Genomic DNA, 15,999 nt, shown 5'->3' with positions numbered 1-15,999 from the left:
AAATTGGTATTTTTGTTTAGTGTGATTTCTTGGAGTATCTTAACATGCTTCATATCCATAAAATCTGTACAATGTGAGCTAAATGGTTCTGTGAGTCAATTAAGTGTAATAACTTATTAAAGTATTGAAATTGTGTCATAAAAAATTATGCAAAAATTATGCAAAAGATTTTTAAATGTATAAACATAAATTTCTTAACACTTAATTAATTATTTGAACTATGAAAATGATTTAGTTTTTGAGATATGCTCATTTTTTAATATTATGCTCTATGATAACCATTCCTCTGGCACCATCGCACGTTTTCTAATTGTTTGCACCACGTTACATGTGTAACACGTGATGACATGGATGATAGAAGCCTTAACTTTCTGCTGCAAAAAGAATGAATGTTCTAGCTATTAAGGTTTCTATTTTAGATTGATTTATCAGGGTTTATGCAAACAGTTATCTCCCAGAGATCAAACCGTGAAATGCCAGTGTAATTAAGGCAAAATAATATGTTTGCACGTAAGATAAGGTAACGTAATGATGAAAGGAAAGACAGATGACATAGCTTTCTTCTGCAAAAAGCATGAATGCTGTAGCTATATAGCATGATAATTTAAACTGCAATCTCAGCAAAGCCTTTTTAAAAGTTAAAAGTGTTTGTTTTTGCCACTGACAGGCTCAGATTGTTAAGATACCTTTTTAAAAACCAGAAACAGCCCTAAAATCACCATTGTAAACTCCCCAAAGTCCATTTAAATAAACAGTGATTTAAGCGTGTACAGAGCCAGCATATTTTCACATCTAACTGGTGGAATCAAGGGCTTATTTCCACAAAAGCAGAGTTGGACATTGTTGAACAATGGAAAGACAAACCAAGACATGTTTTATGAGTTTCATTTTGTATCTGTTGACTTTGAATGAAACGTGTTTGAGGATGATAAAATTACCATTTGTTTAAATGGAGTCTGGTGGGTTTGGCTATAAAGATTTCAGGGACTGCTTCTGGTTAAACAAAAAGGATCTTACTCTTTAACAAAAAGGTCCATCTCTGTAGGGATCCTTTCAATAATTTTGTCAGACGCTTAGAATTACAGTCTGAGCCTGTTAGTGGCAAAAAAGCATTTTTAGCGGACATACATCGACAATGCTCAATTGGCCCAAGTGGTTGTGCAGCCTGTTTTGCTGCTCCTGGCTGTGGTGGTCATTCTAATTTGAACTTAGAGTCCAGGATAAAAAATTGGAGTTGTCTATTAATAAAGTATAAATTAAAGTGATAATCCTAATTTAAATTGTATAAAAAGTCTAATTTAAAGGAGCTAAAATTAGTTACTTTCAATAGATTAAAAGAAAACACAATCACATGAAGCAAAGAGGGATGTTTGCTCACTCTGATGAATGCACGGTGGAAAAACACATAGTTTTTCAGGTTATTAACGTATCGACCACCTAAACATAAAACAATGAGGGAAAAAAAAGGACACAACTTACAGTCATCACTGATAAAAGTGGGGAAACGTAAGCTTTTAAAGAGTCAACATAATCAGACCACTGAGAACGCAACCCAAGTCAAAACTACATCCAAGCAAACACCAAACAAGAGAAAAACAGATAGAAAACCATGCAAGCAAAGAATGAAAAAAGGTTTATTGAACTTAATTAGGAATGTAATAAAATTTTTGACTGAAATAAATGAAAGAAAACAGAATACAAGTCTGGACCACAGTTTGCACCAACAAACACTGTGGATGCAAAACCTACAACCTAGTTTCAGCACTAGTCTTCACATTATTCTTTCTACATCGTAGTGAAGCAGGACTGCTTTTTAAAAGAGACCAAAAGGTCGGGAGGTGAAAAAATCTACTCGGGATTTTTCTACGGTGACATTTAAAAGGAGGTTATCGATTCTATCAGTGCATCTTTCAGTTCAACGCTGTGACCGAGTTCTGCTCAGTGCTCAGACGGCAGCTCAACTCTATCAGAGTCGAGATACAGTTTCTTTACAGCTGCAAAAGCTCCCTGACTAAACAAAAGTAACTGCAGTTTGTTCATAAATAAAAACGAAAACAGAAAAATAACAAAAAAAAAACAAAAAACAGTTCGTTCATGATTTGTGAGCGTCTACACAACCCGGACAACAGCTGGAAAAAATAAAGTTGCTTGATAATTTGGATCTCCTGCCAGGTCAGCTCTGGCAGTTTGAAAACTGGTTTCTTTAAGCAGACATGATTTTGTTCCTCTTCTGTTTGTTTTGGTTTCTTTTCATCAGATCTGTCTGAGAGCTGCTCAGCTCACTCCACTTTGCTGTAGTCCTCTGCGTGGCCCAGCACCTTCTTCCTCTGCCGGATCATGTGGAAGTAAAGCTGGGGGAAGACTGCGAGGAGAGGCAGAGGGACATCAGTATGTTATCTACAGATGGAGTTATTTAACATCATTTTTTTAACCCAGTGGTCACTAATCAGGTACACCTGTACAAGACAATACTTGCAATTATTGCCTCTTGGAAATATTAAAAAGCAAATGATACAAAGTCATGATTACAAGTTATATAGTGGAAATTATAGAGGTTTTTAGGGACTAAACTAAATATATAAATAGGAATAATTATGCAATTAAAGGCTTAAATAAATTGCTAAATAAATTACTATATAATTGAATGGTTAATATAGAGTTATAAAATAAAATGCTTATGTTTATATAGATGGATAACTAAATATATAACATAATGCTTAAATAAATGGAAAACGTAATAGTTATATCATTTCATGCTTAAAATGATTATTTTATTAAAAAAAAGGTTAATTAAATGAAAATGAAAATAAAAATAAAAAACGACAAATGAAGAAAAATATTATGAAATCAAATGTTAAATAGATAAAATACATTTTTAAAAATGTATATATTTATACATTTCTATATAGAAATATTAAAATACAAATACATTGAACATGAATATAATTGTCTTATTTATTAATAATAAATTAATAAATGATAATTCATTGGTTTAAAAATGTTATCTTAAAAATATATCATTCTTATTAATATTATAAAAAACATATGTAATTATTTGAGAAATTAATAATATAATGTCTTATGCATTTATATGTTTAGTTTCGACCCTTAAAACACTCCAAAGAAAAGCTCTTATACTGATCACAGATACAATGATCAACTGCTTGCTGTTTGTAAGCAGTTTAAAATAATTTGTTTGTAATAACCAAGTAGTCAGCTTACAGTGCTCATTTTGGGGCTTTTTATACAACAACAACATGTGAAAACGCATGGAAAAACATTTTAAAACTATGGTAATTATATTTTTTCTTTTGCTTTACTTCCATGATACTTTGCCTCACGGGAACCTGAGATGCAGCAGCTTGACTTGGTTTCCTCAGGCTAAGTTCTGTTGTCTAATCAAACAACAAGAAACAGTCATGGCTGCTTGTGATAGAGACAGAAAATGAATATGCACGTTTAAAGCACCTGTTTGAAGCCGCCCTCATCAAAGGGATTCATAACGTAACATTTATGTCATAAATGGTAAATTGCATGTGTAATAAAGAAAAACAAAAACTATCACTCTGGGAGGTTTCAAGAAATTACAAGAAAAAAAATCTACAATATTTATTTTCTTAGGTAAATGCAATTAACTTATTCTCACTACAAAAGAGGAAAAATCTGCTTGTTGACTTACGGGGAATGTAAGAGATCATGACGAGGATAAGAAAGGTGTAGTAGTCGAACGAGAAGTTGTACTTGTTGGGGAGAGTGACGGAGTACAGGCCTGTCTTCTGCACGTACGGCAGCGCTGCATAGATGGTCAGCAGTTCCCCAGTCACACCCATGGGATACAGCACAATGAAAAAGGTGTACCTGCAGCAGAGGGGTTTATGAGAGAGTCATAATATAACATTATTTGCTGTTTCTGCAATGTTAAGGGTGGGCGGTATAGCTGATATAAACACTGAGCGAGAGGTGCATGATGTGGATTTATCTTTTTACTTTGTGCACCACAAGCATCGGTGCAGCTTACTGCATGTTAACCAGTCCAGCTCGAAACTTAGAGAACATCATAAAAACTTGAACACACACTTCTGCTTTTCACCAAAACAAACACATTTTTCTGATAAGAAGGTGTGGGTGGAGAACACGGTGCTGCAGAGGCTCAACCAAACAAGAAAGGGGTCTATAAAAGTCCACAGTTTGGGCATGGCTAAGTTTTCTTTTTTAAAAAATGTACGTGGAGCACAAGATAATAACAAACAGTTGCCAAAGGCAGCAATACCTGAGACACTTTTTATCTTTTTTAAAAATATATAAATAAATGTGGAGGAGTATGAGGAATGTTTGAGAATGTGCTCAGGCTCCGACACAAGTAATTCAAGCAGGCAACGATCCAAGTAAATCATTAACTATAACCCTGACAAATGGCTGGCGAAAAGAGAGCTATGCATTATCACTATGCATTTAAGTAAAAACAGGGTGCCTGTTCTAACTGTTGAGACTCTTACAGAGTTTCTGTCCAACTAGCAGAGATACTAGTTAATAGATTTAAAGGGTAACTTTGGTATTTTTCAACCCAGATCCTTTTTTCCCATGATTTTTTTATCTGAGTGACTAAAGGGAACAACAATTTTTAAAAATTTTACAGTGTTGTGGGAGAGCGCTGCAGCGGTGAAACAGGCTGCAATATAAACACCTGGGGCTACTATGCATCTTCAATGTAAGTCCACTAAAAGACATTTCAACTAGAAACAGACCCAAAATTACTAATGCCGAACCAACCAGAACCTTTATTATTATTAGTCATTTTAGCATGCACGTTTTCTTTTTAAAGAGTTTATTTCAATTCTGTCAACTTGATTCCTGTTCTGGCAACAGCGATTTCTGGACTGTTTCTGGTTTAACAAAAAGGATTTCATGCACCGGGCCATGCTACAAGCATGAGCAGCTCATGACGGCAACCTCGCCAAAAAAACGCTTGTGGTGTTCACACTGACAGCGCTCTTGCTGCAGAGCTGCCGGCTGCTATAACTACTGTATTTTCACAATTAAAAAACAGATTCTCCACTCAATAAAGCTGTGTAGCCACTGCCTTGTCAACAAAATGGTCCTGCAAGTATTTCAAAATAAAAGGTCTGCAGTTAACAAGGAATGTCTACAGGAACATTGACAAAGGGCTTTTATTTTGAAACAGAAACAGGAAAAAAACAGATATACTTACATTTCTTCATGTCGGTGACAGATGAAATCTTAAACACTGTAGTAAAAGCTTGAATAATGTCAATATAATTATCAAAGGACCATTTTCATTGTCTATTTTTGCTGAAAACCTTGCATGTCACACAGAAAAAAACTAGCAAGACTCTGTTTCTCTATGTGCTGCATTTAAGCAGCAACAGAGCAGCAGCTGCTCACATAGACGGCGTGGTCCAGGATCAACTCCTTTACAAAAAGGTCTATCTGTAGGGATCCTTTTAATAATGTTGTCAGACACTTATAATAACAGACTAAACCTCCTGGTGACAAAAATAAGCACTTTCAGGGGATGCAAATTGATGGTGCATAATTGCCCCACGTGATTACGCTGCAGCCTGTTTTGCTGCTACTGGCTGGAAAGTGTCATTCCCACTAATCATTTAGACACAAAAACATGTGAAAACAGGGTCCATATTGAAAAATACCAAAGTTATGCTTTAAAGTTATAAGGCTGCAATCACAGCATCAAATCCCAAACCACAATAAAATCCTCATAATATACTGTAACATTAACATCAGGTCATCTCATGTGCTGCTTTATAAGAAATGTTCACACACAAATAAAAAAGTAATACCACTGCCTCTGCATACTTCTAAATTTTTAATCACAGAACTGTTGAGGCATCAGGCCTTTTGAGGAGAAAGAAGAGAAAGCTCGCAATTCAATATGAGAGATGCACTGAACTCCTTTTCTTCTGCAGAAAAAAAAAAATCAAAGAGAGAAAATAAAAATGTTCAGTCTCTTCCTCGACTCAAAACCCACAGACGGTCTTTTCAGATCCTTCATTGGATTTTTTCATGGATGCACAACCAATTTTTCTGCCTCTCAGGGTGCAAACTGAAAGTCGAATACCAATACCATTCATTTGCTACCTAGCAACAAAAGCCACGGGGAGGGAGCCACTTAACAACTGTTGCCTTGGTTGAAGATGCAAATGAATCTCATTAGGCAGATAGAAAGATGTCGATGTTTATGGTGGAAATAGCACAGTGTTCTGTAAAAAGATGATTTTTAAATAAGTAATCAGTGTTGGGAGTTATGCATTTTTAGAGTGATATGTTACGTTTTCATGTAACCCTGTCATAAACCTCTTGAGCCTTTTCATTTCTCTAGTATCTACCTAAAAAAATCACATATCTTTATTTTTTGAATGAGGAAATACAAAAAGTAGAATAAAAAACATTTTGCAAAAACGGATTCATAGAGGGATTTCGTAATTTTTAGAAAGAAATTATTAAAAATCCACAATAATATTCCTTTTTACTATTATTTTCTGTGTTTTATTTCATGTTTTCCACCATGAGGATTGCATGAACCACACCCATCTTCAAACCCGGTGTTTATTCTGATCTCTATTACACATCTGTAAAGTTTCCTGACTGCATCTTGCACGGTCGTGACGCCTTCATGTTGACAAAATTTGTCCACAGACGGACATATAAACACTTGGCAAAGTATTCAAAATGGTTTCTGTGGTAGTTCCAGCTACAGTACGTGTCTCTAGGGCCACATTCTGCCATGATGACACACACAGCCTCACTTGGAGAAAACAATAACAGCTTTGCTATCAAGGCTGGTAACAGCTATTGAGGCTCTAATCATCTCTTTTTGCGATGATTGCCCATCCATGTTTTTTAGGCTTAGAGGGGTACTTTGCTGATTTTCAACCAGCTTTGGATCAAAACAATGTGGGTAGTTTGTGTAGATGAACTGTGGGTCAACCCCCCTTAATTTAACCAGTGCCTAGATATCCCCCATGGCAAAACTAAAAAATAAAAACGTCATCTGGCGGAGTATCGCTGGCTGTTGCTCGAACTACAGGTGGTACTTCAGCATTTTCGTATTGTCCGCCACCCCATGCTGCCACCGTGGACAGAAACTTAGCTGTTCCCCTCTCTCTCTCAAACCTCGGACTGAAATCCGATCAAACTGTAAAACTCGGCAGTGCTGATTAAATATAAATCAAGACTGTGTTGCTGCACTGCCTATTTCTCTACTAACAATGTTTTTAGAAACATATTTTAATGACCTGTTTAGCGAGAGTTTGTCAACAGGAAGCGGGCACCATAATGTCTACTGTCTACTGATAAAATATAAACCAAGATTCTGATACTGAGTTACTTATTTCTCGCCTAAAATGGTTTCAGAATTTTGTCAAAGCTTACTGTTTCAGTGTGATACGAGATGTATATGCTATCTGTTAAAAAATGATAAAAACAACCTTTTTTAAATATTAAATAAATAAAAAAGCATTTGTGTCTTTCTCCTGCAGAGACGTCCTAGTTTTATATGATGACCCTTGTTATTATATTCTATAATTATAAATGTCTTTTTTTCTGACTTTCAGGTTTATTTTCCTACCTTGCCCATTTGATGAGGTATGGCAGGTGATTGAGTAGGCTGAATGTGTAGAAAGAGTAGCGGATGATCTCTGTGATGGTCCACGCTGTGACAAACAGCAGCACGCTGTCCTCACTCTGCACCTGCACAAATGCACACAAAGCATGATGGGAGGAGGAACAGGCGGGCTCGCGTCATGCTGCAGGAGTCACTCTGCTGTAGAATAATCTCGACTTTATATTGCAGAACCATGCTGTTTGTTTCAGATGCTCAAATATCAGATCACACCGCAGGCAGACGGTCTTCAGAAATTAGGTTAAAACAAATGCAAAAACATCTTTTCACACCTTCACAAAATAAATATAATATCTACGCACACTGATGTCAAAGAGAGAGAGTAAACAGCCTCAGATACATGTCAGTACAGCATCAGACAATAGACACACAAAGAAAACATGACATACATACGTTATTCACTACAATAAAATTCAGCAAATTCAATCCTTCAACCCTACAGCACGACCGTCTGACGTTACTTACACATTCACTGCTGTCCGATCTATTAACAGGGCAAACAGTACATCAGCAGGTCACACAGACTGTTTTTAAAGACTGATTTATGTGTGTAAGTTAGAAAATAAACCCATTGTACCTCCCTGACGCTGTGTGTGACAGCCCAGGTAAGGAAGACCCGGGACATGACCTGGAACCCGGTCAGGACCACAGAGGACGGTACGATTCCTGAGATATGAGACAAAATACAAAGATATTAAGGATGCCGGAGCACTGTTGGCTGCTGCACACGCTAAACCAGCGATACTCAATTTCAGCGTGCGGGCCTCAAACCATTTTCTAATTCACAGCGAAAATAAACTGATTTACACTGGGTTTTTTTTTTGTACTTTAAAGGTAAATATGGAGTCTGAGTGCATTAAAAAAAGCATCAAAATAGAGCTTTTTAAAAAAAAAAAAAAAAAAAAAAAAAAACAAAACAGTGCAAGAGGAGGAAGCCGTTCTTAAATCCTATAAAAAAAAAAAGTCTGGAAAGGACAGACGTGAATCACTGAATGCAACTGTACAATAAAATAAGATTAAGACCGGAAATCACTTGGTTATTATATGAAGCATGGGCATGTACCTGTGGTCGTCTATTGGGAGGGGCTTAGAGGACAGAGCTGCAGCTTTTTTGCCTTTTCCACATCTCTGCCTATTTAGGTTTATGATGTTGCCATTTTTTAGAGGTGTTGATATTCTGGGCACAATTTCCTTTCTTTTTTTTTTGGTTGCTGTTTTGTTGTTTTTCTATTGCATTATGAAAAAATCCCGCATGGACCTCTGCAATCAAATGTTACAAAATAGTCAACAGAAAAAAATAAAACAGAGGTGCTTGACTGGGGAAAGAAAATGTAAAAAAAAAAAAAAATATTGATATCAAAGGTTTAATTTCTACCCGAGCTAGAAGTGAACGTTGACGCAGTGCTTTAAACTGACCAGCAGAGAGGGACCTAGAGCTGTGTGTGTGTTTGCTGAGTGGACAGCAGCTGCAGGGAGTCTGGATAATCCGAGATTAATCTGAGATAATGAAGAGAGTGGACTGTGGACGGCGGCGAGGCCGCCAGGCTGGGGCCCGCTCTCTCCTCACACATTAACACCACGAGAGCCAGCAGCTTCTCCGCTCTCTCTCTCTCTCTTTGGCAAACACTTCAGATATGAAAAGCTTCTGTTTGTCCGCACACATTTACACCTGAGACACACATGCAATCTGACGAGCTACGATTATTACAATGAGACCAGTCGTAAATCAGAGTTCAGGATATAAGCCGCTGCTATCCGATTTAACACAGTGAGCTCAGCTATCTGTGAACACATTTCAACCAGAAGCGATGGTTTCACTGAACTCCCCAAACGTACCACTTTGTGAAGCACTTTGTAACTTTGTTTAGATAAGTGCTATACAAATAAAGTTTATTATATTTATTACTTCAATTCATGAAGAATATTCGCCTTTTTGGATTCTCCTTTCACCATGAAGGTGTGCGAGAAAAAGGTTTTCTTTACAAATTCAAGGTGAAACACAGTGAGTCATTGATAAAAATAAAAAAGGTCATCTTGCACTTAAAGTATTCTTTTAAATCACATTGAAAAGTCAAGCTGTGATAAGCGATAAAATGGTGGACTAATAAATGGTAAAACGGTGACTTGTGCAGGACCGAAGTTTGACTGATAACAGGGAGCAGTGGAGGTGAGGGTGGAGAGAGACTCACCTACAGCACAGTGCAGTATCTGTAAAGGAGGAGATAACAGAAAATTACTCAACATGCTCCTGGGAGCAAAACACAAACGCTTATTTTAACTCGTATACAGCACATTCCCTGTTTGTACGGCTTGAGTGCCGTTTATTGTGACCTTTTTTTCCTTGCATACTTGAAAATGTTGTTTTCTTTTGCATTGTGTAAAATGTTTTTGTAACATGCAAAACTTCAGGATGTAAAACCTGTTTAAGTATTTCAACATAACGACTGAAACTCCTAAGAGCAACAAAAATCTTCAGGCGTTAGCGTTCAGTCTGCGCAGATTATTTCATGAATGGAAGATAAGTTCACTGAGCTCCAGCGAGTCTGGACAGGATCGCTGAAACACCTCGTGCTTCGCCCCTGCACTGTGTCCGTATGTGTGTATGATCACTCTTTGACATGTGAGGGAATCAGACAATCTTCTGAACTGTTTTTGAAACTCCTTTTTTAAAAACAGAAGTGGATTTCATTTATCTCCGTCATTTTCAGCCACTAAATTTTTTTCTGTCTGAAAGTCTGAAATCTAACAAAAAGTCATAAAATACTTTGGTACTGTGCCTTTAACAGCTCAGCCAGAAAGGTTACCATGCGGGTATGTTATAGAGGACATACCACACACTGCAGATAACAGGCCTGTGAGACATTCAGACCTGAATCCAACAGCTTTTACTGACGTGATGATTTTTGTTAGTTTAAACAGGCTGGGATTAACAGAAAGACATTTGCAAATTATTTATCCATTTAGCGACTAAAATCCTCTGATTCTCCACAAAGCATTTAATTCACTCCAGCGTACTGCTTCAACAACAGATTTATGTCTGTTACCTAACCCTCCAGGATGTTGCTATCGCAGCAATTAATGCAAATTCAGCCAGTCCCGGAGAATCCTGCATGATCTTGCAATTTTGTCAAATTACCAGAACTTTCTGCAAATTTGACTATTTAAAAACTGGTGAAATCTCATTTCCTATTAGAGCTTTAGCACACATTGAGTTGCTCAGGACCTCCTCTCTCCACTGATCATCATGAGACCACTGCTGTGGGAGTGTGAGCTTCAGCACCTGGGGCCATCTCACACACCCCCCCCCCCCACACACACACACACACACACACACACACACACACACACACACACACACACACAGAGTGACATCAGAATATCACACTGCTAATTTAACAAAACCGTTCTTGTCAGGTTAAATGAGCTGAGCCATTTGGGACTATTTAAAGGCTCAGAATCAGATCTTAGAGATGCTGCTGTGTTAGCTCGAGCTAACCGAACAGAAACATCAGGAGGGGAGCAGCTACATTTGTCATTCTGTGTGAAACAACAAATGCTCATAGAAATAGGTTACAAGTTTGGAACAGCATTACAACTGCTTTCACAATTTTTACTTGTCCCTGCATATTCATTGCAAAAAAAAAAAACGCCTAAAAACATTGCAACATGCATTGCAATATTTTAGAAAAACTGCTGTGAAATAAGCCATTTCAAAGGGGAAAAAACCTAAGAAATCCTGGAGGGGTTGAGTAACATCAACAGAGTTCCTTAAAATCACTTCAAGGGTTATTTGGATGCTAAAAACATTATTGGTGGTTTTATCTTAATGAAAATAAATGTTGCATGCCTAATATCCGCATATACAAACTGGATTTTGAGTGCTGATAAGAGTAATAATAGACTCGCATTTGAAATGTTGCCACACTGTTTGTACATATTTGATGTTGTCATCACTGCCCAGAGCTTCGTGCTCCTCTCACCTCCAGAATAGCTCCAGTCTGAAAGAACTTGAGAGGCTTCTCTATGGAGTAGTACAGCCCGTGGTAGCTTCCTCTGGCCAGGTAAGCTCTGACCAGACCCACAGCGATCACCAGCCACCTGGAGAGCAGAAAAACACATCACAGTTTTAGTTATTACAAGCATTTAAAACAAGAATTACCAGATGATCTTATCATGGCCACAAATCTGTGTTAGACTTGTGCAATTTCTGTTGATGTGATGTGATATTTCCACGAGGTGTACTGTCACAGTCAATGCGGCTGCAAATCACTGAAGTATTCCAGACAGTGACAGTCAAAAAAAAAATCTAATTTGCATGTCGTATATTGAAAATAGTACATTTTTTATGCCTTTTTTTCATCTAAAATCATAGTGGCATCATGACAAAAAAATGGCATTTAAAATTTTGAAAATTAGTTGGTATTTGTGATTAGTACTGATGGTTTGTTGGTTAAAAAATAAGTCAATAAAAGTAGAAAATCCTATTAATGTATAATATTTTTTATAGCCTTATTCTGAAAAGCGCATTTTGTGCACAGAGTGGTATGAGTGTGAGTAATAAGTGGGCCCTAAGGGTTTAGAAAAATGAAGGAAAATGTTTTCTGCTGTTCTGATATATCTTGATTTAATTTCTCTAAACATTAATCTACTAACTAGACTTGAAGTCATATAATTAAGAAGAATATCGTTATACTTTTGTGTAAAAATTAAAAAGTTTGTGTAAAGTTCATACTGCGCCTGCTGTGTAGTTTTTTAACGTAGGGACAGCTGTTAACTGATACCAGTTTCAGCCCATACAATCCAAAATTTATTACAAAAATGTGATGTAATGCATTAGATCATTCAAAAGTAGCTGAGCTGCAGAGCACGTGGAGGTAGGAGGTGTCACAGAGTTGCTGGAGAAAACCTGAGCAGGGTGAAAGTTTCATTTCACATTTTGGTTTCACAGAGTGAAGAATGTGATTTGTATCTTGTCCTAATCTCAGTCTGCAGCAGTGATGATGAATATCAATATCAGAGCCAGTTGGGCAGAAACTGAGCACGCCTGCGTCTGAATGCAGACGCTGCATTTGAACAGCAAAGACGAGCTTGTACCCTAACATGCGCTCAATACAAAGCAGGCACTGTGTGGCCCGTCAATACTGAGGCGTCCACAATGTGACCAAACTGGTTGGAACAGTGAGCACACAACTCCCACTATTCAATTGTGCAACAGTCTGAAAAAAGTGCAATAAAAGTCAAGCACAGAGATTGTCAATCCAGGGTTCAAGGTAATGACTTTTTAACTGTACAGCATAAATCTGGGCAGAGCGACAGAGGTTACAAAATAGGCGTCTACTAATGTTTATCAAGTCTGGTTTGATTGAAATCTGATTGTAATCATTCGAAACACAAGACACAATGCAAAAAATCCATCATAAAAAATCTCTGTATACTGCAACAATTAGTCGATTACTGAATTAGTTGATTGAAAGAACATTTTGATATTTGCTGAATCATTTTCATCATTTTTAAAGTGGAAATGTCAAATATTTGCTGGTTCCAGCTTTTTAAATGTAAGAAGTCCCGGCTTTTCTTCGTAATTTATGAAATAATTGGTAAATAATAGGGGTCCACAATATTGGATTTTTTGCTGTTACCGATATGCCGACTTTTAACTACTCAGTTGACCGATAACTGACACCAATATAGATATATTCACTTTTTTTTCCTCACCTAGTTTTAGTGATTAAGTTTTTTATGTAGTGGAATTGACATATTATGCATATTCTTATTAAGATGACACACCAGCAGATGGAGGCAAGATATGTATGTATTATGATGATATATTGTGATATCTGCAAAAATCTGCATGTTCGTCGACTCTGACATTTCATTGTAAAGCCAACATCTTTCCATATTGATGACATGCCTAAGTCCTCTTGCATCACGACCCACAAAAAAGTAAATGTTTTTATTATTATTCTATTAGGCCACCAAAAGTTCAATATGTATTTGTAATATTAATCATTTATATAATTAAAAAATAGATATTTGGCTTTTGTGTATCCATAATATATTGCTGCACAAAAATATCTCAATACCATGCTATATAGATTTTTCCTCTACCCTTCCTGGGTTGTTTTTTTTTTTAAATGGCTTAAACATGTACCTCTCTTTTCTTCCTTCTACATATTATTTTTCGTTGTTTTTTTGGTTTGATTTGATTTATTTTAACTTTTGTGATGATTAAAAGTCTAATTCAGTTGTTAAACTGCTAAAACAATATGACAATTCAAGATGGAAACGTCTTCAGATCCTTTTTAAACCTTTTATATATTTATTTTTACTCATCTTCTTGCATTTTTTGAACTGTTCACTACTTTATGCTAATTTTAAGGGTCTTTCCATCTTTCTTGACTCATCTCCTTCCCATGTTTTTGAAAGAAATCAAGACACTCCCTGTTGAGTTTGAATAAGTCATTTTAAATACTAAATAATCTATTTACTTTTTATTTGCATTTATATTTTGCACAATTGTAGTTTGATATACATATTTGTATATGTTTCATAGATCTCTTGTGCACATATTTGTACATATTTATTTAAAAAATCTCTCCTTATATTTTTCTGTTTTAATTAAATTAAATTAAATGTTTTGTTAAATACTGCAGCATTGTAGCAAAAATATGACAATCCAGGAAGAAAACCCACACTTTTCGGTGTTAAAAAAAGCAATGGCTGCAGACAATGAACCATCTGTCCTAATATTTCTGTATTGTGTGCAGTGGCGTCCCGTCAGTCACAATTACTGTACACGCCAGGTGGTTTGTCTGTTGCACGTTAATCTGTATTAGCCGTTAAGGAGGCAAACTCAAAGTTATTTCACCAAACAGCAGGCTAGCATATTTTTAACAATAAACCCACACAATTTGCAGATTTAAAATCCCAAAAAATAGCCCGATAACATTACAATGCTCCCATTATTTATTGTCTTGCTCTGCAGCACACACACATTCACACACCACCACAACAGCAGCGTTAGCACGAGGAAACACGCTACATACCCCGCTGTCATAACAACGTTGTAAATGACCAGGTAGGCCGTGGCCAGGGCGCCGGGTCCCTTCTTTTTCTTGGCGGCCACATCGCTGTGTGCCGCCTTGCTGGTCCCCGGAGCAGCTGCCGACATGACTGCAACCCTCAGCGGTCTTTGGTCCTGGACGACGGCGACTGTCGGGTTCACGGAGTCGGGAAACCAACGGACCAACGGAGGAGACCCGGAAGTGTCGTCCTGGAGCGAGAGAATTCACTTCTCTTCATTTCCGTCTTCGCTTCGAGACGCTCTGAAACGAAAATCACCTTAAAAATCGATCCCTCCTTCCTTTTAATTGTTTTAATAAAGTTTTAATTTAGAAAAAAATGTTTTCGTGTGAATTTTATTCAGCTAATCGTTTTCTTGGGCTTCCGCAGACTTGACTAGAGCTATAATAGAAGATTAATTATCTTGAGCTAACGTTAGACTCTTTGTCGGATCATCAGATTGTATGAGACGCTCTTTCATAGGCGCGCCCCCTACTGCGCGTACCTGACTACATACATGTTTTTTAGTTTCTTTTTTTCGGTTTTATTCAGTAATTTCATACATAGCTCAAGCATATTTGAAAATTCAATCGGGTAATAAAACAAACAAACCAGATACATAGCATTGAAAAAAAGGCATAAGAAAAACAAAAAAGACAAAAACAATGCAGGGTAAACCATATACAACTATTAAACATGTTTACATAAGGGGTATCGTACTAAATTATCAGACAATTTTTTAAAAGGTTTTTCAAATGTCTACAGTTTTTTTTTTTTTTTGGCCCAGTCATCTTTCAGTCTGTGTAATGTTTGGATGTAATATTCTAATTTTATTTTGAATGCTTGTATTTTGGGTTTCTGGTGAGTCCTTTTACATTTGTGAATGCAATATTTCCCATAAAAAAATAATTAATTCAATTTGTTTTTCCGACTATGGCGTACATCTTTGTCATACAAAAATATTATGCCTTTTTTCTAATTGAACATTACATTTAATGTAAAGACATTTAGATGTCTTTATGCGCTCACGTTCCTCTTTTCCCCACTAGATGTCAGTGTTTGACACATAATATATTGATGGTTTGACGCCAGTCTCCCCAGTGTGTGAATAGAGGTGTTAAATTAACCCTTTGAAACCTGGGTCGACGTCAGTTTTCTTGTGCTGCATTCAGACGCCTTTAAACTGGTTTGACTTCTTCCAAAAAACATGGGGAGCAATTTGGCAAGATATATATATGTATATATATATATGTGTGTGTGTTCCCCAGCACTTTGGG

The 15,999-nt window shown here is 36.7% G+C and overlaps 1 protein-coding gene across 1 annotated transcript; it reads right to left on the bottom strand.

Annotated features, from left to right (window-relative positions):
• Nucleotides 1–1,618: 1,618 nt before the first annotated feature.
• Nucleotides 1,619–14,924, bottom strand: hacd2 (3-hydroxyacyl-CoA dehydratase 2). The gene is made up of 7 exons (XM_042494599.2): nt 14,707–14,924; nt 11,641–11,758; nt 9,850–9,868; nt 8,238–8,326; nt 7,607–7,728; nt 3,680–3,858; nt 1,619–2,362 (listed from the first exon to the last, which is right to left on the bottom strand). The coding sequence occupies exons 1-7, from the start codon at nt 14,829–14,831 to the stop codon at nt 2,280–2,282; spliced, it is 735 nt and encodes a 244-aa protein (XP_042350533.1). The 5' UTR covers nt 14,832–14,924; the 3' UTR covers nt 1,619–2,279.
• Nucleotides 14,925–15,999: the final 1,075 nt, after the last annotated feature.

Source organism: Plectropomus leopardus, chromosome 10 (assembly GCF_026936395.1).
Source record: "Plectropomus leopardus strain MGB_pleo_1.0 chromosome 10, ASM2693639v1, whole genome shotgun sequence".
Classification (NCBI taxonomy): Eukaryota; Metazoa; Chordata; class Actinopteri; order Perciformes; family Serranidae; genus Plectropomus; species Plectropomus leopardus.
The sequence above is the reverse complement of the archived record's forward strand: the minus strand, read 5'-3'. Positions and strand labels throughout refer to the sequence as shown.

Bases quoted from the DNA above. Each gene is read 5' to 3' on its own strand.
- hacd2 (XM_042494599.2), bottom strand. From the start codon at position 14,831: ATGTCGGCAGCTGCTCCGGGGACCAGCAAGGCGGCACACAGCGATGTG. The intron at 11,759-14,706 runs GTATGTAGCGTG...TCTGCTCTCCAG, and splicing joins AACGTTGTTATGACAGCGGG to GTGGCTGGTGATCGCTGTGG. The intron at 2,363-3,679 runs GTAAGTCAACAA...CTCTCCTCGCAG, and splicing joins CATGATCTCTTACATTCCCC to TCTTCCCCCAGCTTTACTTC.